Source organism: Dreissena polymorpha, chromosome 1 (assembly GCF_020536995.1).
Source record: "Dreissena polymorpha isolate Duluth1 chromosome 1, UMN_Dpol_1.0, whole genome shotgun sequence".
Lineage (NCBI taxonomy): Eukaryota > Metazoa > Mollusca > Bivalvia > Myida > Dreissenidae > Dreissena > Dreissena polymorpha.
In genome coordinates, this window is record NC_068355.1 from 63,673,515 (window position 1) to 63,701,158 (window position 27,644).

General features: G+C 33.5%; 1 protein-coding gene across 1 annotated transcript; it reads left to right on the plus strand.

Moving 5' to 3' along the window:
- The first annotated feature begins 2,510 nt into the window (after nucleotides 1-2,510).
- LOC127860205 (sulfate transporter-like) lies at nucleotides 2,511-26,355 on the plus strand. The gene is made up of 2 exons (XM_052398165.1): nucleotides 2,511-2,631; nucleotides 23,926-26,355. The coding sequence occupies exons 1-2, from the start codon at nucleotides 2,537-2,539 to the stop codon at nucleotides 26,309-26,311; spliced, it is 2,481 nt and encodes an 826-aa protein (XP_052254125.1). The 5' UTR covers nucleotides 2,511-2,536; the 3' UTR covers nucleotides 26,312-26,355.
- The last annotated feature ends 1,289 nt before the right edge of the window (nucleotides 26,356-27,644 follow it).

Genomic DNA, 27,644 nt, shown 5'->3' on the forward strand with positions numbered 1-27,644 from the left:
TGATAATTTTGAGTAACATGAACGTCGTGATTATCATATTTTAAGCACGCAAAACAGTACCAACAATGTTTTATTGACCAACTTTTGTTATTTAGACAGACTTAAAATATTATTGATGTTTATGTCAATCTTTCGATTCTCTAGTTTAGTTTATATAACAAACATTGCATTTCAAAAACGTGTCCCACACATAGCATTATTGCATTTTTTAAGCGCACACTCCGAATCAGAAGTATTTGTGCAAACATTCAATGTATGTAGCTTTTTTATGAAGAATTACAATGTCCGCCCTATTTTTTAAAACTTTGACAATATTATAATGAACGTTTTTGTTGATTGAATAAAAAATATACCACACATAGCATTTCAATTCGTGTCTTTTCAAACGCGCGGTTGCACTTTTTGGAAAAAAATCGGTATTTGTCTTAGGCCACCCATGTGAAAATGTGCGTACCTTCATCGCACGTTGACAATGTTGCTTATACCCATGTTGTTCTCCAGCGTCCCCTTTTGGTTGTCCAGTCGACTTTTCAGTGTAATGCAATTTTAGCGGTTGAGGATCATCCTGATGTCGTCATCTTTCATCTCTCCCCATTATACGAACTCTATGCATCTGTTTGAGTTCTGCCATGTCGAACACTAGCGGGATCAGCTTTGGATGGATGCCGTAGTGGTGTAATAATACCCAGCTGCCTTTCTGCCACACTCGGTCAAATGCTTTCCTGAAATCATTGACGATCAAGAAACGCTTTCCGTACTGTAGTGAGAGATACGTATCCGCTATCATTCTGGGTGAGAAGATCTGCGCAATCATCATCATCATCATCATCATCATGATAACAATACCAAAACTTCTCAGCTAATCACCACACAAACACACGAAAAATCAATATGACAAGATAAATACACCATTTTGTAAATACAAAATTATATGCGTCAAAAGACATATCTGTCTTTGACCACAGGTGGTTAGCGTGTGGCTATGATATTAATTAGTGAAAACATCATTTTGAATGATAAATAATCATATTATAACGAAAAATTAACTTTTCTGAAAAACAATATTTCACTATCAAATATATATATAACAAGGTATGCAACTCAAAATCAGCCCAAAACGGGGTGCATCGCTTTGAACAGCCATATCTTCATCAATTCAGCAGCGATTTTCACGATATCGGTCTTATTCAACGCAGAAATGAATTTCCTTTCTGGAAATGTATATGTCTTGCAATATTTTTACAAATGCTGGGTCAACTTTTAAGAAATAACACGATACACAACACGCATGACCCAGTTGACAGTGATCATGCTGTCTTTAAGACTGAAATCTTCACGGAGTAAAGGGCAACTTCCCTACAAAGTTCATGTAGTTCGATACCATAATTCAATAAAACGTATGAAAAAACATTATTACCGTTCTTGTCGTTACATTCTGCATCAAGACTAACTGTCCAGCGCCGTTTGAAACCTTTGTTTACATACATTTCAACTAACTGACATTTTAAACATACGAGTGATTTCATTGGTCCAATGCGGAGGTGTGTCTTTACAACTGGAGATTTCATTCATAAAGAATACATGATCACTGTCAACTGGGTCATGCGTGTTGTGTATCGTGTTATTTCTTAAAAGTTGACCCAGCATTTGTAAAAATATTGCAAGACATATACATTTCCAGAAAGGAAATTCATTTCTGCGTTGAATAAGACCGAGATCGTGAAAATCGCTGCACAATTGATGAAGATATGGCTGTTCAAAGCGATGCACCCCGTTTTGGGGTGATTTTGAGTTGCATACCTTGTTATATATATATTTGATAGTGAAATATTTTTTTTCAGAAAAGTTAATTTTTCGTTATAATATGATTATTTATCATTCAAAATGATGTTTTCACTAATTAATATCATAGCCACACGCTAACCACCTGTGTCTTTGACAAGTTAAGTTTTGATATACGTTGAGATTATCCATATGAAACCATTAATACAAACCCTCAAAAACATTTGAATTTCCAATGAAATAATGAAAAAAATGGTCAAAACAGGATGTCATTCCAAATCATTAATTTGATGATTAATTATTTCGCAATGTGCGCTGTCGAATAAGTGCAAGTCTAAAATACCACCGTTCGCTGTACTTGCCTTTGTTATGTTAACACATGTTTTGGAAATGTAAGCATATCGACAGATTGACGCATACAGTCGGTATATAAATAATGTGTCCGGTTGCTCTACAGAAAAACCTTTCATGTTGTAATCCGTGGCCATAAACATGCATATTCGCCACCATTTTTTTAGATAAGTAGCAGTTAAATCGTTTATTGCGTTTTAATTTATGGCACGCTATATATACAACGCGTTGTCGAAAGTGTTGACAAAATCACTGATACACGCGGTTATAAATGATTAGCAAATACTCTGATAAGTGTAAATGACTATTAAAAAAAAAGTTTTGTTTAACCAAGGTTTGAACCTAAGATAGACTTTCTGTACTTTTGTCTGATATTTTTGACGCTTTCAAAAATTACGAAAATATGTCGGCGTCGTCATCTCATCAAAATCGGCGGAAATCTGTGACTTGGGAAATATTCCGGCGGCTGTCGGCAAACCATGTTCCAGAAACGACAGGGTATGAATTACATCATTACTAGTTCTGAGTTTGGAGTTATGAATTTGAAAATAAGTATAAACGCATACACATTTTACAAGCGAATCCACATAACATACATTTATTTTTTGTCGTTGCGTTATCATAATCATATAGCTTAAGTACGCATTGACATGATTAATTATTAATAATTATTATTGCGATGATAAACATTAAATCGAGGATATTAAGTATGTCATTATTTTTTTAATTATTATTTTTATACTTATTATTATACTCAAACATAAACTTATTATTATTAGTTGTAGTATTGTTGTTGTTTTTGATTTTGCTGCTGCTCTTCTTCTTCTTCTGACCTTAAACCATTATTTTTCTGTCGAATGAATATAACTGAATGATGGCTGTATAATCACTGGAGTTCTACACATGTCAGATACTGCAATATTTCACTATCATTTTTGCAAAACAGTATTGCTTATGTGTGAATCATAACAATAAAATACCAAATACAAACTTAAACAACTGTATTTTTCTTAATTAACCGATTTTTTTTTGCAGCGCCTTCTTTTTGTTCATTAGCGGTATGTATCAACATTAAGATTTTAGTTTGTGTTAATCAATTAAATTCCTCAACATTTGATCTAACTGTTGAGTTTCAAATACACAATACCATAAATACTATGATGCCCTATAACGTGAGGTTAGGTTACACATTGCCGAAACAATTGCACTGGATATATACTGTACATGTACCAACCTCCGCGCAGAGTTTTGATTGGTACCGGTGCCAGCATAGCTGGATCAAATCCCTGCCTTCATAACCAGCCACGTGATGATAGCCGAGCCATCTGGTACAATAATTGTACTGTTGTTATTCTTACCTTTTTTTTTATAAATTTTAGTAATTTATTTTTATTATACACTATTTTCAAAATATAAAAAGTGATACTCCTTTACATAATGTAATACTTAAAAAAATGCTTCCAAATCTGTTAGGATTTTCTTGTGATGGCTGAAATTGTATGTGAGAAGATAGAACGACAACTCTGCATGGAGATTGGATATATACTTTGTTTTTCGAAGAGAGTCGTTGAATGTAATTAGCTTCAGACTTTTACTCTTGTATGCACTTAGCTAGATGTACACAAACGTCGATCTACAGCGATACATACGTTTTGACACTCTTTTGAAGTACGTAAGATATCTTTTACAAATATAATTAAACTCATTTTAGCAAACAAAAAATGTAATTGGTATTAAACTAAAACTGATCTTGAAGGGCAAATTTCATTATGATTATGCAATATACAGCATTTCAGTAAGCTTTGCGCCGTTTATTGTGTACTTGATAACTAGTAGGCGAAGCATTACCTTGCTACAGTTAATATGGCAACCGTAAAACACTATAAAGCCTGAGTTTCAATATAATGCACGCTTAATATGTAATAATTATGTTGTGGATAAAGGTACGTCAAAATATATATTATTTAAATTTGCCTGTTACATAATACCGTATTTTTTAATTATCTAAACTTGCCTTGCATGATTGCCACATAACTAACCAATTGTGTATAGGTAAGGTAAAGCGTATAGCTTAACGACAAGGCTCGCGTTGTACACTAAATTATGTATTGTCACGATGTTAACGCGGTTTGCTTGTAATCGATTGTAGATTTGTAAAACTTCTACACCAATACACACATTTATAAGACAACCGACGTTTGCAGTCAACTGTTGAAATATTAGTTTTCACCCAAATTGAATAAGCAAAAATTTGGCACATTCACAACAACGCTGGCTTTTTATAAAACATACAAATAAAGCAATTACCATAAACATATTGCATAATATTCTGTTTTTCAAAACTTTAAGTAAAACGCTAAAGTATAAATTAAAATGACTGAATTTAACGAAAATTACCATAACTAACGCATAGCTTACAACATTCATAACTGTTTCGTATGCTTCCAGCCCCACCCCCCCCCCCCCCACACACACACACTAACAATAAAGAATTTTGTATATTACACATACATGCCATATATCACAACAATTTTATAATTTTATGTTTTAAGAGGTCATCATTTGTTTGTTTGTTTGTTTGTTGTTTTTAAGAAATACAACAACACAAATGCAGTGTGAACCTTATCTAAACATATTCAGCACTACACTTGATAACATATTAATTCCAGTAGTATGAGTGCGGGAAGTATGAATGCAGTCTAATAAAAATAATGTACGTGCATTGTATGTAACTCTATCGCTTAATCGATCTGTGTATTGTATTCATAATCACGTTGATTTATACAAAGGCATTGGAGGTTTACGCATTTTAATCTTAAAATCTTTAGCGCAATGACTATCTGCATGCAGCATTTATATATGTAAGTAATTGTTCTTCCTAGGATGTTCAGTTGATAAAGTTAGAGGAGCATCTAAAAACTCGATCCAAACAGATAGCTTATGAAATTATGACATGTTAGGAAAATTTCCACATCGATGATTTCCAAAATTTTGTGTTACGGATTTCTAAAGCAAAACTTAAACTTATCTTCAGTGTCGGAGTAACAATCCCATTACACTCATACTAATTGGTCTTTTATCAATAAGCCTTCCCGAAAATAAATTGCATAAGAATACACTTTATATACATATTTAATTAAATAACATTATTTCAGATATCACGCTACGGATTTTTAATTATTTAATGCTTATACAAGTCGCTTTTAAGATATTTCTATGCGTTTAATATAAATATATTTTAAAATTGTATGCCATCATATATTATTATTTTAAAATGATTCGCTTGATATTGGTCAATATTTGTCGAATGTAAATACCGATCCAGTGCCGTAATACTTCAACTCATCCAAATACATTTATCTGTTTAAAATTTGATTGTGTTTTCGTTGGTGTTTACGGATACAAACGCTCTCAATTACAATCTTCGTCATAAGCCAGTGATTATTTAGATATTTAATCCAGTAGTAATGTTCACATAGCTGTCATTCAAGACACTCGGGAACATGTACCTCAGACTGAGGTTGCTAAACGTTGAGACATCATAGGATATCGCTGTTTCATTAAACGATTCGCCACCATATTAGGTGCATTAAACTTGCATGCGTATTGTGCGATATTTATAAAAACATTTCAATTGCAGTAAACTTATATGTACCAGGTAAGTGCACATTGTTTTCAATAAAGTAATTAAAAAAAATAGAACGTGAATTTCTTCATCTTCCACGCAGTTTAAAGTCTTTCGACGCTTTTAAAATACAATATATTTTAAAAACATATTTGGAGAAATATTTAGGGGCATTAAAACTAGGTTTGTTAACAAACAATATCTTATTATTTACGTTAAAGTTCAATAGTACAATTAAGGTAACAAATGGCATCTCTAACTTTTCAAGGTGACGATGACTCTTTTTATGACCAGGGAAATTAACTCATAATAAACAAATCTTCGAGTTTTTGTTTCGTTGTAAACTCGTGTTTAGCAACAAAGAACTGCTTATGAAGTTCGATCAACTCTAAAATGTAGAACAAAAAAATATCCGACTTTATAGAGTAAACGATGCCGCCCAAAATCATCAGAAAAGTAACTAAATGTAAAAAAATGTACGTGAATTTTTGTTTTGATTTGTTTCTAATTATAAAAAATATAGCGATTATACGTGTGAAAAAATAAATAAAGCAAAACAAACGTTCACTCTCTCTACTCGATTTCTTTGATTGTGACTTTTATTTTTCTATAGTATGCCAGCAAAGGCGCATTAAACATAATTGGAAGTATTTGTGCTGATAAATTGTTTTGTTTTAAACCTAGCACATGCTGAATTAAGCGAGTTAGAGAACTGTTCTGCTACTCGCATGATTCGTTATGTATCACTTATTTAAAAATCCGGAACAGATGTTTAATGTTTAACAATTTCAAAAAAACTATTATATTGATATGTATGTAGTGTTTAAATAAAATTATAAATATAACACAGTGTACATTTCAACAGAACATGACCACAACAAAAAGTGCGTTGCTATTCCTTCCTTTCTTTAAATAGTATGGGTAGTTAACATATCGTAAAGAAACAGTCAATTTTCATGTCATATTAGAATACAATACGTCTTTAACATATGAGCCGCACTCTGGGATAACAGGGTTTAATACATGTGCGTTAAATGTAGTCCCTGAGTAGTCTGTGCAGTCCGCAGAGACTAATCAGCACTTTAAGCCTTAATCATTATTTGCTAATGAGAGATTCTTTAAACGAAAAATAAAATAATTGCGAAAAGTTTTGTCAACGATTAGCCCGTGCGGACTGAGTGTATAAAGCCCGTTTTGTCCACGATTAGCCCGTGCGGACTGCGTGTATAAAGCCCGTTTTGTCCACGATTAACCCGTGCGGACTGCGTGTATTAAGCCCGTTTTTTTCAACGATTGCCCGTGCGGATTTCGTGAATTTAGCCCTTTTTGTCAACGATAAGTCCGAGTGGACTGCGTGTATTAAGCCCGTTTGTCCATGATTAGTCCATGCGGACTGCGTATATTAAGCCCGTTTAGTCAACGATTGCCCGTGCGGATTCCGTGAATTAAGCCCGTTTTGTCCATGATAAATCCGAGTGGACTGAGTGTATTAAGCCCGTTTTGTCAACGACTACCCGTTTGGGACTGTGTGTTTTAAGCCCGTTTTGTCAACGATTGCCCGTGCGGACTGCGTGTATTAAGCCCGTTTGTTCAACGATTGCCCGTGCGGACTGCGTGTATTTAGCCCGTTTGTTCAACGATTGCCCGTGCGGACTGCGTGTATAAAGCCCGTTTTGTCAACGATTGCCCGTTGCGGACTCCGTGTTTTTAGCCCGTTTAATCAACGATTGCCCGTGCGGACTGCGTGTTTTAAGCCCGTTTTTTCAACGATTAGCCCGTGCGGACTGCGTGTATAAAGCCCGTTTTGTTCACGATTAGCCCGTGCGGACTGCTTGTATTAAGCCCGTTTTGTCAACGAATGCCGGTTGCGGACTGCGTGTTTGAAGCCCGTTTTGTCAACGATTGCCCGTGCGGACTGCGTGTTTTAAGCCCATTTTTTCAACGATTAGCCCGTGCGGACTGCGTGTATAAAGCCCGTTTTGTCCGCGATTAGCCCGTGCGGACTGCGTGTATCAATCCCGTTTGTCCACAATTGCTCATGCGGACTGCGTGTATCAAACACGTTTTCTCCACGATTGCCCGTGCGGACTGCGTATATCAATCAATTTTTCTTTCAAGATGGCTCGTGCGGACTGCGTGTATCAAACCTGTTTTTTCACGATTGCCCGTGCGGACTGCGTGTATCAAGTCCCTTTTTCCACGATTTACCGTGCGGACTACGTGTATCAGGTCCGTTTTCTTTACGATTACCCGTGCGGACTGCGTGTATCAAGCCCGTTTTGTCCACGATTGCCCGTGCGGACTGCGTGTATCAAGCCCGTTTTGTCCACGATTGCCCGTGCGGACTGCGCGTATCAAGAACGGTTTTCGAGAGCGAGGTTCGTTATATTTCTCTGTGTGCTGACAAAAGGAAATCAACACATTGTCGAAAAAATATTTTTGCCGATGTACACATTGTTTTATGTAGAAAGTGTGTGTCATGTGAGTTCCTAACATGTTTTAATCTTGCATTTAAGATGAATAATTGCGTATTAGAAATGCACTCATCGTAAGTGAATGATTCGTCTGAAACTGCTAAACTTATTACCAGCTCATAAATACTATAATTTAATCTTAACGTTTCTTACATGATCGTATCTTATATGTATCTCAATGTATTTATTATTCGAGGTAAATCACCAACGTGCTTCTGTCATGCGGTTTGTTAATTTCGCATTCAGTTAGCAGCCGTTCTTCTGAAATGTTGTTACTTTCTGTCTTAGTTACCTGCCGTGCAGTAAGTTGTCCGCACTGGCTAATCAGGGACTACACTTTCCGCTTTAATTGGAATTTTGCTAAGAAAAGACTTTCTTTAAACAAAAAAAATCATAAAAGTGTCGTCCCTAATTGGCCTGTTCACACTACATTCCGCATTCATACATTTTCAATAGTTGACCCGTTCAATGCCCAAACGTAACCGAATCTTTCCAACCATGAATATTTCGTTTGCACGACGTTAAAATTGTAAAAATGAATATTTATTTGTGAATTTGGAGATTCATTTCTTATTTATTTAATTATATTTTATACAAAAATGCTACAAAAGTGAAACTTACAGCGTATTGGATGTGAATTAAAAAGGACATGGTTCCTGTAAAAATATCATTTAATTATATTATTTATCAAACCTATTTTATTTAAAAGGAAGTAAAGCAGTAAATTAATTATTGATCCGATCAAAAAAGGGCATTTTCACGTTTTGGTAAATTGCCAAAGTAAAAAAAAATGGTTTAAGATTCGCACATTTTCGTTGAAGTAATGATATTAGTGAGGAAACTGAACATTTATCATGCACTAAAATATCCAATATATTCATCTTTTGACGATTAAATAACCATGAAATTATAAAGCGTTGCAACGCTGAACGATTGAATAATTTGGAGAGTTCTTTTGTTGTGGTTATATTGTGTGATACTACGAGGATTGCTTATATAAAGTTTAAAAAACATATCTCATTTCATGAGCACGTATGGCCGTGTGGTCTAAGCGACAGACTTAAGTGGTCTAAGCGACAGACTTTTACTCCATGGCTTAGAGGTTCGAGCCAAGTTAAGGGTTACTTTTTTTCTTACCTTTATTTTAATGTTGTTTTTTTCGTTTTTTTTTTAATTCAATATAATACATACAATGTATACATGTATATGATCATACAACAAAGTGATTGTACAAAGCAATAAAGTTCAGACATGTTATACAAGATATGCTAATATATATACTTTTTTATGGTTTCCTTAAGATTAAAAAAAACAAACTGGGTTAATATGTTTTTTCTTTGGTTGTTTGCGATAGGTATTTTTTTTAAAGAGAAAAGAAAAGAACAACAGAAGAATAATTATGAAAAATGATGAGTTGTATAAAGTGGGAAGAAAGCATACTGGACTTGTGTTTTGTGTTTTATATTCACAATGATATATTTTAGAAAGATAAACTAACATTAGAGTGAAATGTATATAAGTAGAAAAACATTATGAGAGTTTAATCCGATTCCATTTTAGTTCAAAGATTTGTAATGTGTCATTACTGAGGGCTATTTCTTTCTCAATTTGGATTTTCAGTTTAAGACTAAGGACAAAACAATTAAGATTTGGTACTTGTTTTTTGTACTTCATGTTAAAGATAAAATATTTCATCAATATAAGAATAAAATTCACAATATTATTACAGTCTATTGATTTCAATGAGTACATTCAGAAACTTACATTTAAGAAAGATAGTTTAACGTTTAGTTGCTGTTGTTCAAGAAAAGATACTAATTGATTCCAAATAGGCTGGATGTGTTTGCACTCCCAAAAAAGATGTTCAATAGTTTCGATGTTTTCACCGCAGAAGTCACACAGATTTGAGTTAGATAATTTGCATTTAAAGAGATATTTATATGTAGCTATAACTCTATGAATGTATTTATATTGAAAATTTCTCAGTGTGCTTTCAATAGTTGCTTTATATGGCATGGTAAATATGTGTTTCCAATTAAGTTCATGTTCTCCGAAAAGGACTTGCCATTTATTTTGGGTTTTGGAGTTTTCTGTAGGGTTTTTAATTTGTAGTGCGTAAAATATTTTATTCATTAGTTTTTTCTTCCAAGTATGTTTTCTACGAATGTTGTTTGAGTCCATGGTGTATTATTTGTATTGATTTTAGATTTAATATGTATGGGTATGCTTTTGATTAGTGTGTAGTACTTCAGAAAATTATTTGAAGGTATTCCGTATATGTAGCATATAGCATCAAAAGAGTAGAAATCCTTAATTCTGTAGTCATATAATTGGTCGACATATTTAATGCTTCGTTCAAACCAATCTTTATAGAAAAACGTCTTATTGTTTGAAGTTATGTCTTTATTGTTCCATAAAATAGTTTAACTGCTCGTTTGGGTTTCTAGGTTATGAGTTACATCACTCCATGCTGATAAAACATCAGACAGAAAAATGTTTTCGTTTGCAATTTCATGTAAGATAGTATTGCTGATGTTACATTCAAAGAGTAAGGAGTCACCATATTTTTTTAGGATTTTCTGGTAGAATAATGTCCATTTACTCGTATTGGTATTATCTAGGTATCTTTTAACCCAGCTGCATTTGATTGCATTCAAGAATGAGTCAATGTTCGTTAATTTGATACCTCCATTTTCTACAGATTGAATTAACTGAGTTCGTTTTATTTTATCAGGCTTACCGTCCCATATGAAATTAAATATTGCTGATTTTATATCGTTAATAACATCATTTGGTGGATTTGGTAGAACTGTTAATACATAAATTAATTTAGGAAGTGATAACGTTTTCAATACTGTGTTTTTTCCGATTCGTGTAAGTTCACGGTGATGCCATGATTTTAAGCAGTTTTTAAAATTCTGTAATTTAGGTAGTATGTTTTTAAGAACTGTATCCTTTTCATTATTTGTGAAAGTAATTCCTGACCATGTGGCTTCATCGGATGTCCAATTAAGTTTCATTTCTTTTTTATATTGGACATTACTTTGTTTTAATTTACCTACTCGTAGCACAGTTCATTTACTTTTGTTTAGTTTAAGACCCGATGTCATTCCGTAAAGGGTTAGCGACTCTATTAGGTTATGGAAAGAATCGTAAATAGGGACTGTTTGATTTATCCGTCATGTTCTAGTGATATGCCTTTTATGTGTTTATTTGATTGGATGTGATGTGATAGATACTCGATGCAAATAATAAATAGCGATGATGAGAGTGGACATCCTTGTCGAACCCCTCGTTCGATGCTAAAACTGTTTGAAAAGAAGCCATTGTTAATGATTATACTTTTAATATCGGCATAGAATAGTTTGACCCACTGAATGAGACTTTCACCAAAGTTCATATTTTCTAAGCAAGAGAACATACATGAAAGATCAAGCGAATCGAATGCCTTTTCAAAGTCTGCAAAGAATATTAGACCAGGATTATTTTAATTGTTGAAATAGTTTATGCATTCTTGGATAAGACGAACGTTTTCACCAATGTAACGTCCTTTTATAAAACCAGATTGAGATTTTAAAATGATTGATGGTAATATTTTTTTATTCTGTTTGCTATACTTTTAGTTGCAATTTTATAATCATTGTTTAGTAAACTAATTGGGCGCCAGTTCGATAAGGATTCTAAGTTTTTTCCAGGTTTTGGAATGAGTGATATTATACCTTGTTTTTGAAGCGTAGTTAGTTTTTTTATTATTATATGAATAGTTTAGTGAATTAATTAAAGGTGTTTTGATATAATTCCAAAATATTGTATAAAACTGAATGGTGGTGCCATCAGATCCTGGACTTTTGTTATTTTGCATTTCTTTTAGTGCTAATCCACATTCATATTCATTTAGTAATCCGTCACACAATAGTTTTTCTTCTTGATTTAAAGCGTGATGTGTATTTTTTAAAAAGGGTGTTATTTTCAACATTTTTTCGTTTATAGAGGGCTTCGAAAAATAAACGTTGTTCTTCTAGTATTTGAGTTCTGTTTGTTATATCTTTGCCATTGTCTACTAATTTGTGTACAGTTTTTGTTCACTTCTACGTTTTTCAATGTTAGCGAAGTATTTTGTATTTTTTTATTGTGTTCAACATGCTGTGCACGCGCTCTTAGTATTATTCCATTGAGATGTGTATGATAGATTCCATCTAATATTTGTTTTTTAATGTTATTTCATGTCGATGGTATCATTTGTGTTTGTTTGATGCAATTGTTTTTCAAGTGTTTCAATGGTTTTGATGGTTTCAGTTTCGTTTCAAGTTTGTGTGTTTCTTTTTGTTTAAATAATGTGTATCAAATTGTTGTGTTACGTTTATTTCCTTTAATTACTTCCCATAAGGTGTTTGGGTTTGCATCTTTATTATTTTGAACTGTATTTAATATTTCCTGTTTTATTTGTGTTTGACATTGTGTATCTAATAAGATGCTGCTGTTAATTTTAAAGTATCCTGGGCCTCTTTCAGGTTGTATATTGTGCAGTTTAAGTTCAACTAGAGAGTGGTCAGTCATAAATCCTGGTTTTATGTTACATGTGTCAATAATGTTGCAAAGAGACTCAGATATTAAAACATAGTCTAATCTACAAAATATCGTTGGTTTTGTGTTTGAGTGCCAGGTGAATTTGCTTTCGTTTGGATATATTGTACGCCAGATGTCTATCATATTGTAATTTTCAATAATATTATTTAAAATGTTTCTATTTTTAGGATGAGTATAAAGGTTTCCCTTCTTTTTATCTAATAATGAGTTAAGAACAGTATTGAAATCACCACCGACTATAATGTTTTTATCTTGGTTAGTATTTATAAAGGATTGTAATGTTTCGTAAAAAGTGGAATCATCTATGTTATGGCCGTAAACGTTGATTAATGTTAATTGTGTTTCGTGTATTTAAATATCTATACTTGCCTGTCTGCCAATTATTATTTCGTTAAAGTTATCGACTGTGATCCCTATATTATTTTTTATTAGAAAGGCAATGCCTTGTTTATTAGTATGTTGTCCACTGAGATAGATGTCTCCGTCCCATTCATCTTTTAAGGTTTGTGCTAAAGTATGTATCAAGTGACTTTCTTGTAATAGGCATATACTTTTTTTTTCCTCTAACCATTTGAAGATTTTTATGCGTTTATTTTTATAATTAATCCCTTTTACATTCAAAGTACATAATTTAATCATTTTATGAGGTGGAGTGTGATGTAAATGATCATTTATGTGTGCTTGTCCAGTTAGTTTCTATCTTAAAACATGTCCAGTTTGTTTCTATTATAAGACATAGGATGTCCATACATACAAACTAAACTAGGAAACAAAAATTAGAGATACAGAAAGATGAATATTCCATAGATATGAAGAAATGAAAAGAAATACTCACAAAAGTGAGAAAAAAAACACAATGAAGCACTGGTCCCAACTAAAAAACAAACATAATAAACAGAGAAAAACATAAAAGTGAAAATGACAATGAGTGTAATGGTAGCTTGGCTAAACATTACAAATATAAAAGAACATATGCAATCAGTGGATAGTTAATTTTTTCATTATCTTTCGAACAGTTATGTTAAAAATAAGTATTTTTGTAATATTTTAAGAGCAGATATCAATCAATATAATGTTATTTAAATTTATTAAGTTGATTTATTTTTTAAATAACAAAATGTATTAAAATTATGTTATTTCATTCGACGCATTTTTTTATGCAGAAATAAACCAATATTAAGTTAATAAGAAATGAATAACTTTGTGTTTATATATAACAAAAAACACACGTAACGAAACACTTTTAGAGTTATTATGGAAGATTATTGCTAATGTCATGTGATCATAAGTTAAAAAATAACGTATAATTGCCATTTACAATTGACTATTTACACATTATACATGTGATAGTAGCATTACCCAAAAAATTGATAACAATGGTTATGCGACTGCTGGTTTAAGTTATGCACAATAAAGAAAGCAACAAGAGATGTCGATCTGAAGCGGTAACAAATAAGATTTTTTTCCAGATATTTTCAGATTAAACATGGAAAAATACACACAAGTTTCATGGATCAAAGCCTTAACCAATTAATGACACCTTCTTTTAAGGATTAATATCTATAATTGAATTACAGATGCTTTATCAGGAGATTACTAAAACAGTTTTGCTTATGTTTCATAAACTCATAACATAAACATAGTTAAGGTATAAGTAAGATATGCCAGTTGCTGTAATAAACAGTATTATAATTAGTTTTTTTAATCAATAACTCAAAATGTGGAAGTAACAATTTGTATTTCTTTTGCATGTTCACATCAAACCTTATACTTGACACAATTTAATTTGGATTATTTAATGTAAATATTAGTTTGTTTGTCTAAATGCCATAATGTAAGCATATAAGATAGTGTTTTGTAGAATAAATATAGTTATATAATCAATTACTCATACATACATTAGTAATTTGTAGAATAAATATAGTTATATTATCATTTATTCATACAAGTGAAAACTAGATTTTTAACAAGCATGTTAATTTTGGAATAAAAAAGTATACTTATATAATCACCTTCAATCTTTTTTTTATTTGTATTATCAGTTTAATTTAATCGGCATGTAGGAGAGGTATATATTTTACAAGCATATTTTTTTCTAATAATATTGTAACTGATCTATATGAGAAAAAGAATACTAACAAAGACAGTGATATTGAATCAGACAGTGTAGTTGTATTTTACATCCAAATTTCACTCAACACTTAAAAAATCTTCATATGAAAGCGAAAATGAAGTAAGAGTAAATATATTATGGAAGAATTGTTACTTGTAAAGTGTTAAGTGAAAAATAAAAGGATGATTTTAGTCCTCCACTGTTTACACCTTCATAAAACCCCCAAAACAATACAGCTTAAGAATGTTAATGAAGACAAACAGATAATTCCAAAGTTCAGTACTTCTAATACCTTCAACAATATAATTTATTTAAATGTATTTATACCTTATTTAACATTCACAGATTAGAAAGAAAAATCGTGTAATGAAGGTATCTTAGTGGAAAATTATTTAGCAATGTGTAACACTGAATGACCATGTATTCAGTTAAAAACAACACTAAATAGTTTTGTTTATATGTTAGAATATGTATGAATACCATTATTGCTATTAAAGATTCTTAATACTGTTCATGTTACATACATGCAGTGATGTATCAATATAAAATCATACCACTACCATTTATATAAAACAGGTACATGTTGAATTATATGCATATATTTAAAACTAAATTTAAAAGCATGCATAAGTTGGTGCATCAATATATATTATTGCTACTCTCCTGCATATTAAGTAAGTACATGTTGGTTTAAATGTGCACAAAGAAGTACAACTATTTGTTTTAAAAGACACATACAATATTTGTAAGAAGGGTCATTTTTATCTGAAAAAAATAATTAATTACTTGTTAAATTATGACAGTAGTTTCATAAAATTTGTTATTTTAGCTGTTAAATGGCAGACATAAACTAAATATTGTATGTGCATTTTTTTTATCACTAGCATACACAAGTATATACAAAAACAGAAGGTTAGCAACTAGATTATAGTAATCATTACTGTATTGAAAAAAGAGTATTTAATTAAGCACTAAAGTGGCAAACATAAATTAATAGTTCATGTGCATATTAATGAACATCAGCATACACAAGTATACACAAAAACAGAAGGTTAGCAGCTAGATTATAGTAAAAGTTACTGTATGGGAAAAAAAGAAAAATTAATTAAGCACTAGAGTTGTAATACAGGCTATGTACAAAACACAAACTCGAGCACACTGACATGAAAATCATATTATAAGACTTATGTACATTTTCACATTCAAACAATACGCATATAAACACATGCATATAATTTATAAATAAACACTTTTTCAAGCACGATTATTTCATGTCCACAAAGGACCGTTAAGTGTATTCGAGAACGTGGCGCTAATAATTGACAATTAATCAACTTGGTGTTTTGTTAAAACAATACGTTGTACTCGCATAACTCATTATTATAATAATGACGGCTAATCAATGTATTTTGGCACAGCATATCTTTTACACATATTGTGTGATACATTTTAACGTTAATGAATTAAAGTAGTTGCTTTGTATTGCTTTAACATTGTTGATTGCGAAAAGAAAAAAAGAAATATGGATAATATTTCTAGTGAGCCAGCTTGAAAAGGTCAAAGCCAAAACATAACGAACATGAAAAGGATAGGCAACATCATAGTTTAAAAGCAAACCTCTGTATGGAGAAACCATTTTACATAAAACGCTATAGTTAATTATTGATATACTACATGCAGTCGTATTAACGTACAGAATAAATGATGCATTTGATCAAAGGGACGTAACCGTGATAGAAGAAAACCTTCCAAATCCATGAGCATAGCCGGAAAATTTACGATGATTGATATGAAGAGGTGGTGTTTATATCCTACTATTCTATTTTATAATTAAGGGTGTCTAGTATATATTAATATTGCTATAATAGATATTAATTAAGGAAGATTTAAATAAGGAAAGCGGAGAGACAGAGGACCATTGACACAAAATACTAGCGCAGTTTGTACAGACGTGTAATTGAAATAAATGTTCTTAATTAAACTGTTTTTGCAAATTATGTTCACTTGTTTGATGCCACTCTGGTTCTTGCACGAGCAGGGTTTCCTACCGTCTCAGAATAGGACTTTTTGGGCCACGGCTTGTCCAACCAGCTTTTGAATTCGGGGTATTTTATCTGCGTATGATGTTCGTTGCCTTTAAATTCCGCAAATATTTTCTCATCGAATGACCAAGCTCTTTCGACGGCATTCGGTTGCTTTAGTCTGACGGATGCCAGCACCTCTGCGTTTAGTTTGGTAAGGTCTTCATTCGCGAAGATGCTAGACCCTTTAAATAATTTAGCTTTACGCATAATGTCTATCTTTGATTGACGTCTTACAAATCTAACAATGACTGGTCGATTTGAACCTGGTTTGAATTTTCCCAGCCTATGGGCTATATCTATGTCAGTGGGCTGGATGGAGATACCCAGATGAGAATTTACCAGTGCAGCATTTTTATCAGTCACCTAAACCGAGGATTGATGGTCCTGGTCTTCCGGAACACCGGCAATTCTGAGGTTGTTACGTCGACTATATTGTTCGGTGTTGTTGGCAAATTCGTCGTAGTTTACTGCATCACTGGTCTTCGTTTGTTCTAAATGTGCGTTTTGCTGTTTGAGCTCCTCGATTATTTTGGTTTTTGCGACGTTTTCATTTTTGAGCAGTGCAATTTCACGTTTTTGTTCAAACAAGTCGCTTTCTATAATTTCTATTCGATGTAGAACATTTCCCAACAACGTCTCTTTCAACTGTTCGACAGTTTTCTTTATCATGTCTTTAATAAAGGTTGAGTTGTACTTTGTAAGGACGCGGGAAAGTTTGCTACTAATTTCGTCCAATCGTTTTTCGATTGTTATTTCGACTGTATCATTTTGCTTATTGGTAACAAATGTACTCATATTTTTTTTTTTGGAGTCCGGTTTTGAGTTTTTCTTTTAGGTTTTGCCTTGACCGCCACATTTAGTTGATGTTTCGCTTTTTTCGAAAACATGTTTCCAGCAAGCTTGTATTAGTAGAAGTTTCGCTCGCCGTAGACAAAGTGTCCGCTAACCGGTATTCATTTTTACAGACTTGAGCGTCAATTGAGGCTTATAATTATAAATAACGGCAAATGCCGGAGCTCATACACATTTAATTGCCCTGTTTAGTTCGCAGTTATAATCAAATAATTCAAGCGTGACGATTTTCTGTCACGTAGAGCGTGACGGATGAGAGGTACTTGCCAAACCTGCACTAACCGGCTTAAAAATAGTATTCTTTGGGGAAAAGATACCCCACCCAGTGTATTAAGCTTTGAAAAATATAGTCTATCAAATTTATTATTTTATTACACATAATTTCATTCGTACTTCTTTTAGTCCTTTACATTGACACAAATTTCACACTTTCCATATTTCAAATCACACTGATCACACTGATTGCATACATTATTTTAGGCTAAGCTTTACATGTTGTTCTTACTGTTTACACCGGAAGTTATATGTTTAATTTTTTTTACTGGAGCTTTTAAGATCCAATGTTTACATTAATCAATATAAAGCATTTAATGACAAACTTCAATACTTGCCAGAATCTGTGAAAAGGCCACTTTATTTAAGAAAAAGCTATCGTGTAAAACAACTTAATTTAACCCTGTGATTTATTTTTGTGCTTTTATTTGTTACAGCCTGTGCCATTTAAATTGGGCAAATTAGCGCATTAAACCATGAAATTGGGAAAAATAGTGCGATAAACCATGAAATTGGAGAAAAATAAGCATTATAAATATGATTATTAGTAACAGAATTAAAATTGTATCTAAGTGCATTTTCAGGGATTTTTCTAGCCATTTTGGGAAAAGGAGTCTGGTCAAATTGGGATTGCTTTAATTGATAAAAGTGCAATATTTGGGAATTATTTATTAACAAAAAGGACTTAATTAAAGTTATATATTTTGTAGGATGTTTTAATAAAAAGTTGAGATCTAGAATTAAGAAATCATAAGTCAAAAGAGACTTCTTTCTTACAAAAATATTTATTTATTTTTTCAAAATTGGGCGTTTTTTTCACATTTTGTTCAGTTTTTTGGGGGAAAATGTTCATTTCTGCAATTGGGAAGCAGCCGAAAGTCGGCGGTAATTTTTTTGCAAAATAAATCACTGAAAAAAGGTCTTGGCAAAGAGCGGAGACACAGATGAGACATCGCATGATGCGGCGTCTCATCGGGGTCTGCGCTGTATGCTTAAAGGAATTTCTGTAAGAAATATTATAAATAAAGAAATAAATATACTAGACATCCCTAAAATTGGAAATAAATTGATCCAATTTAGAAGGCTGAGAGAGTCCACTAGGCATAAATGGGTTAAGCGTAAGATGGTAGGACAACGACATTGACAAATATTAAAATGTTTTCTATAAGTTTCACTGTTGTTCGGCGCTCTAAATACCACACCAAAAGCACGAGTTAAGATTTTTGCGAGCGTACATGTATATACATGTACTTTAATCCTTTATATGTAGATCGTTTTACATTTTAGAAGTTTAAGCCGCGATATGGTTCGGCTTCTGAATAACAAAACAAGAGTCACAATGCTTGAGAATGCTTGCATTAATAATTACGTGATAAAACGACAATTGAATTATTGCTATTGTTGTTGTTTTTTCTGTAAAAGGGAAAGTTGACGACTTTGTGACGGAAATAATACTCAACGTTCGCTAACGTTCATAGATGTGTATATGGACGGTATAAAATTGATTTTATTTTCATCGTGCATCAAATGTGTTCACGCCTTCAAAAATGGCGTATCTCAACGAGAATCTTAGTAAACGACAATCCTGTTTGGCGTTAGCGCTAATCCCTCCCTAGGAACCGATTTGTTTACGTTTTATATGTGAAATTATGGGCATATTGTCTTTTTCTTGAAAAAAAACATATCTCTATACTTGATAAACTACTAAAGGTTTTGCGCACTAACGCAAAGTTTCCTCTGTTACAACCTTTTTATTAAAAAAACAATTAATATTTAACTTAGATTTTATAAACATATATGTCAAGAAGTAATTATATCAAAAAAGTAAAACTTGATAAAAAAAATTAAAAAACAACACTCCCACACATATATACAGTAGTTATTACACATAAAACTGAACTGTCAGCAATTATTGGATTTCTGATTATCCGGATACTGTGCTAGTATTTGGACGGTTATTCAGTATCAAAATGTTGGTATACAATTAACATAGTGACATGCTATTGTTATCCTTTTTTAAGGACACCACGTTGTGCGTGTTTATTTATTAAATCAACACACGGTAAAGGCGGCCTATCGAGACGTATTATAAAGTTGCATACTTTTGATTATTTGTCAACAATATTGATGCTTTAGTTTAACAGTATAGACTGGGGGACATAATAATAACTATAAGGCTTTGGCTAGTTAAAACTAGGTCAGGTGACCTGGTTACCATACACCAAGATATTCTAGTAGTAACGGGCAGATCGGATGACCAGAAATCAAGATATACTAGTGCTTTGTATGATTTAAGGTTGCTTCAGGTGTCCATAAACAATATATAATTACGCATAATCATGTCGATCGAATTCACGGTTCTAAGTATCGGAATAACATAACACACGTTTTATATTTTAGTGTGTCACTATTCGCTCTAAATATGAAGATCAAATCTCTGATAGCACTTTAATTCACGAAACCTTATGACTACAGTTTATTGTTCCTGTACAATATAAACATCGATCTTAACAATCTTATGAACTTCGAACAATCCTTTGTTTTTTATAAAGTATAGTGATAAGAACAAAACTATCAGTGTTTCGTATTAATTACCAAATGATGTAAAAGGGAAATTTTACGACTTTATGACGGAAATAATACTCAACGTTCGATAACGTTCATAAAGGGGTATATCGACGGTATAATAATAATTATTATTATTTTCATCATGCATCAAAGGGGATGTGTTCACGCCTTTAAAAATTGCTTATCTTAACGAGAATGTTAGTAAATGGCAATCCTGTTTGGCGTTAGCGCTAATCCCACCCCAGCAACCGATTTGTTTACGTTTTATATGTGAAATTATGGGCATATTGTCTTTTTTCCTGAAGAAAGCATATCTATATACTTGATAAACATTTCATTCATAACGATTGTTTACAAAAACTTCTAAAGATTTTGCGCACTAGCGTAAATTTTCCTCTGTGACAACCTTTTATTAAAAATATAAAAAACCATACTTAACTTAGCATTTATAAACATATATGTCAAGCAGTAATTTTATCAAAAAAGTAAATCTTGATAATATGTTTAAAAACACCACCTCCCCCACATACATACAGTCGTTATTACACATTAAACGGAACTGTCAGCAATAATTGGATTTCTGATTATCCGGATACTGTGCTAGTATTTGGACGGTAATTCAGTATCAAAATGTTGGTATACAATTTAAAGAGTTGCATGCTAGTGTAATCCTTTTTTAAGGACACCACGTTGTTTGTGTCACTTTATTAAATCAACATACTTAAAAGGTGGCCTATCGAGACGTATTATAAACTTGCTTACATTTGTACATTTGTCAACAATAGTGATGCTTTGACACCACAGTTTTGTCGACAGAGTATTGCAACAACTAATATGTAAAAATCTATTATGCTTATGAAGTGTGTCGCAATATTTGATACTATATTGTGCTCTTGTAATTTTAACACAAAATCAAATGTCTCCTTTAAAAGCCGAAATTAAGGACATTTATCACACAGACGCAACCAATCAAACGCTTTACTGTAATTGATGATCATTGAATTTATTTTACAGCCATTCTCAGCTAGCTTGCAACATGAGACTGTTACTTGTAATGAATGTTTAGATAATTTTTGACTGCAACTATTTTCAATGAATTGTTTTTTACTTATCCATAACACAAGTTAGTGAATGCATAAATGAACAAGATGTGTTTGTGAAACACTTTGTCCCCGCATATATTTGGCCTTTGACTTTGAAGGATGACATTGACATTGACTTTTCACCACTCAAAATGTGCAGCTCCATGAGATACACATGCTTGCCAAATATCAAGTTGCTATCTTCAATATTGCAAAAGTTATGGCCAATGTTAAAGTTTGACGCAAACAAACCAACCGACAGGGCAAAAACAATATGTCCACCAGTATAGACTGGGGAACATAAAAATAACTATACGGCTTTGACTAGTTAAAACTAGGTCAGGTACCTGGTTACCATACACCAAGATATTCTAGTAGTAACGGGCAGATCGGGTGACCAGAAATCAAGATATACTAGTGCTTTGTATTATTTAAGGGTGCTTCAGGTGTACATAAACAATATTTAATTACGCATAATCATGGCGATCGAATTCACGGTCATAAGTATCGAAATAACATAATACACACACAAGCCACGAGAGTGATACAAACTCTTGGAACAATTGACTAGCGTAATATTCCTTTTATTATATACAACAACTAACGAAAACATTTAACAAATGTATTTTTTACTTTAACAAAACTGACAAAACAATTACTAAAACGGTACGCCATAGTTTATTTAAGACGCGTATGAATACAGTTTATGTAAGTTAACGTGTAAACATTGAACCAAGAAAACACAGGTTTCCGACACGCTTATCTAAATGCCATCGTTAATCCAATTTTTATATCAATTAAGTTGACAACTTTAATCCGATGTTAATAACAAAAACGTTTAAACGATATGCACTTCCACTTCTTTCTTCCATGTCTTTATCGAAACTTAGTTTAAACCACACTATTTTATTGTATTCCTATCGAAATATACATTAATGCATGATAAACACACACTCCAAAATACGTTTTTAACACATAGTTTACTGCTACAAAACACCACGTCCGACATGTCCTTACGGAGTTTAGATAAAACTATTGTGTTCTGTCACAGAAATGACGTCACACGATGTGCCACGTATTTCGTAATATAAAATAGTTCTATTTTCGGTGCGTGTAATGTGACGTCATTAAATGGGTCGAAGTAGTCCGGCTAGTATGGTAATACGGAATTGGAAACAGCGAGTAGCGTAATACGGGATTTTTTATTTCAACGATTGATACAACCTGTATTTTGTAAAAAGCATTTAATAGGTATATAATAAACGTTATATATTTTAAGTTGTCACTATTCGCTCTAAATATGAAGATCAAATCTTCGATATCACTTTAATTCACGAAACCTTATGACTACAGTTTATTGTACCTGTACAATATATACATCGATCTTTACAATCTTATGAACTTCGAAGAATCCTTCGTTTGTTTATAAAGAATAGTGATAAGAACAATACCTATCAGTGTTTCGTATGAATTACCAAATGATGCTCTGGAAATTTCTTTCTATAATGTAATTGACTTAAAGGGGCCGGCCAACAGATTGGTAAATTAACAAAATTTAAAAAAAAGTTGTTTCAGATTCGCAAATTTTCGTTTTTGTTATGATATTTTTTGAGGAAATAGTAATACTGACCATTTACCATGCTCTTAAATATCAATTATATGCATCTTTTGACAATTTGAAAACCTGAAAGTAATAAGCGTCGTGCGACGCGAAACGATTGAATAATTTGGAAAGTTCTGTTGTTGTAGTTATATTTTGGGAAACTACGAGGATTGCTTATATAGGTAAAAAATACATCCGCTCTAAGCATGAGCATGGATGGTCGAGTGGTCTAGGCGGAGACTTTTTACTTCAGGACTCCAGGGGTCAGTGGTTCGAGCCCTGTTGAGGGTTACTTTTTTTACTTTTTTAAAATTGTATTATTGTTTTTTACTGGAGATTTTTATGTCAAATGTTCAAATTTATCAATATAAAGGATTTAATGACATGCTTCAATACATGCCAAAATCTGCCCCTTTAATATACCTCCACGAGTGATTCAAACTAGCCTGACTATTTCTTGAATTTATGTCATGTAGGCACATACATCCTAAACTCCATCTAATTCTTAGCTAACATAATCGTGTATTTCAGACTCGTTGAGATGGACAAGCTCCTTGCGGACCGGGAGCAGCGGCCGTCGGAACCTAGGCCCCATATGCTCAAGCGCTTCTTCGCCTCCGTCCCGGAAGCAGACCACAAATACATGCCGGTGCCAAAATCGTTTAGAAAAGCGCAAAACAAACCAATGCAAAAAGGTTACTTCGCTCGTGCATTAGATGTTATCTACAAACGAGTTCCCATAATTGAGTTCATAAAGACCTACGACATAAAGAAAAATGCCGTTGCGGACTTAGTAGCTGGTTTGGCTGTGACGGGTTTGCACTTTCCGCAAGGCCTGGCCTATGCCATCCTTGCTGGGCTACCCCCTGGGATTGGAATGGTCTCGACGATTCTGCCCGTTCTGATCTACATGATATTTGGATCCTCACCCCATACTTCTGTAGGCACGAACGCCATAACGTCGATCATGATTGGTGACATGCTTCTTGAGCCGAGCATGAAGGCTAGTATGTTAGTCGCGTCGTTAGGCGGGTCGCCTGATGTACAGCTTGTTATTAACAATTCGTTTGACACGACCGTTGGCACGAACATTTCAGAAGCTTCATACACTGTAAGCCCAGAGTCTACAAATGGGTACATGGACCAAAGGATTGCGCTTGTTTCCGGAGCAACATTGTATTGCGGTATAATCTTCCTCGTGATGGCTATTTTCCGCATGGGCTTCCTGGTGACATACTTGTCACAATCTTTTATGAGCGGTTTTACTACGGGAGTAGCCGTTCACATCTTTAGTAGCCAGATAGCGACAGCTCTTGGCTTGAAACTGCCACCAAGCGAAGGTTTTGGAAAACTGGTGAAATTGTACTACAATGTTTTTGCACATATTACATCAGTTCACGTTCCGGATCTGGTGGTGTCCCTCATATGCGTGGCAATTTTGATTGCTGTCAAAATAGGTATAAACGAAAAATGTAAATTACGAATTCCTATTCCCATTGACTTCATTTTACTTGTGGTGGTAACAATTATTTCCTATTTTGCGCAACTGCCATCGACATTCGATGTGAAATCGATAGGAGTCGTTGAAATCGGTTTCCACGTGCCAGTTATGCCGGCCGTATTTCCGTTCGGTCCGTTGATGCTGTACGCACTGCAGATATCTTTGGTAACGTTCTTTTTGAACATATCGGTTGTAAAAATTATCGCCAGACGGAACGGATACGAACTTAACGAGAACATTGAGCTCAATGCCTACGGAATGTGTAACATAATTCCCGCATTCTTTTCCATTCTTCCTGCCAGTGTTGCTCCACCAAGAGCCTCTTTGTTGTCCAGTATGGGAGCAAAATCAACAATGAACGGTTTATCCACATTCGGAATAATGCTGGCTTTAGTATTCTACTTTGGTCAATTTTTTCAATCCTGTCCGAAAGCTGTGTTGGCATCAATGATAATGGTCGCTATGAAAGATTTGCTAAAGCAGGTCACCTGTCTGCCAAAATTATGGAAAGTCAATAAAAACGATTTCACCACCTGGATATTCGCAGCCGTCGCGTGCATTTTCATAGACATTCCGTACGGGCTCGCTCTAGGCGTGCTGGTTTCTCTTCTGTCGGTGGTCAATCAGAGCCAGCGAGGCTGGGTGTCAATCCTTGGTAAGTCTGACTCAGAGGACGTTTACATGGACTCGGAGCTTTATGGAGCCATCCACGAACTGCCGAGGATCAAGATTGTTCGCATGGAGGCTTCGCTGTACTTCGCCACGGCCGAGCAGTTCCGCAAGAACATCTACAAGATAATTGAGCAAGACGCGGAAAAGTATGGCGATGAATCAGAGGAAGAGCCTAAACCGGAAAATAACACACCGCGCACGAAAAGTGCGGTTACTTTGGATCACCTTGCCAATCATATGTTAAATGGTGGTATAGACGAGAGCGTGGAAGAAGTAATTAACGGTGACGGAGAGACGCAGAAACTGAAAAATGGTAACGCAGACCACGGAGCCGATGATGACGCGGATGACGATTCCGACCAGTTCAGCACAAAGATCCTTATCATAGATTGCATACCGTTTAATTTCATCGACTGTACCGGTCTTGACATGCTGAAGCTGGTCATATTTGAGCTGAAGTGTGTTAATATCGAGGTCTACCTTGCGAGGTGCTCTAAGTACATGCTGCGGATGCTGGAAGTGTCGGACGCGTACGACGGATTTCCCAGGGAGAACGTTTTCATTGACCTCCCGGACGCCGTGGAGCAGGCGAGGAAAATGGTGGAAGGGAAACGCTATCGGCCACACCATGTGCACCATATCGTTGAAATGCACAATGAAAGGCGCCATATGTCGCTGCATCAGATAGACACAGAATATGACGAGTTCATAAAAAGGAAAAGCATTTTCACTCATCTGGCGTAAACATTTATTTGGGAATAATAAGAACACGTCGTTTTATTATATTATGACGCGGTACTAATGACGTAACACGTTATTTGTGCAACCGTATTTAAAGTCAGAAGTATTTTCATTTTTTTAACAGCAATCAACAATCAAATTGAAATATACTTTAAATTTTGGCAAAATTGTATTATACAGGTTAAATCTCATTTATAATCAGCGAGAAGACAGTATTTGATTTTCATGGAAACTTTTTGAAATGGAAACACTTTCCTTAAAGTCAGGCTTTTAATTAAAAAAATTGGCATTGATTTTATTTTGATAATATGCGTTACTTACTGTTTTCATAAACGCACTAAAAGTGTCGAAAGATAGGTTAACATTAATAAGAAACATTTTAAACATATTGAATTTGCCACATGTTTTTCATGAAAGGTTATTCTTTTATTGATAATTATATATATGTTCATGTCTGTTTAAGGGCCGTCTATGAAGCATTTCGTACAGCATTTGAATTTTAAATCATTTAATTGGTTTTACATTTTACATACTAAATTCCTACGAAAAGTTCCTGAAAATAATTTGTAAGATTGTGAAGAATACACGATAATAGTGCGTTCATCATAAACACATGTTTATATGATCATCATATTCCTAGTAACTTGTGTTTATGTTATTCACCTTTTACGATACACCTGACATTTTTCCATTTTTTCTTACTTATTTCATTGAATTACATGTTTTTGATAAACAATTTTTTAGCAATTTTGATTGCACTTGAAATGGTCATGAAGATTAACAAGCCTTAAACACATCCGTTTACGATTTTGTTGATATTGGAGCAGCAGTCTCGTATTTTAAAAAAAGAATCATAATAACAATTATATCCATAGCAACAACAACAACAATACATGGTACGATGATAATTGTTGAAATGAAAAGCTGCAGTTCAATTATACATTCAACAAATTTCGACAATGTAACCCAAATTAGAAAATAATTTAGTTAGTAAAGGCTAGAGTTGACTACAAGAAAACCTTACGTAAGTGTCGACTTGAATATGATAATAAACAATCAAAACTGCTAGATACTAAACGCATAAAAATGCGATAGAATATTGGAAAATGCTAAAACAAAGTGCTGGCCTAGCAACACAAAACATACTTAAATCATGTTTTGAACAATCTTTTGAAAGCATAAATAATCTAAATCATCACTTCTTTAATCCAAATGAAGACGTGTTATAATGATGTTAATGAGAAGTTTGTGAAACTAAAGTTTCAAGTAATGTTGGATGAATTTTGAATGTGAAATAAGTAAGGAAAAACTTTATAAAGTAATAAAACAAGCGCAA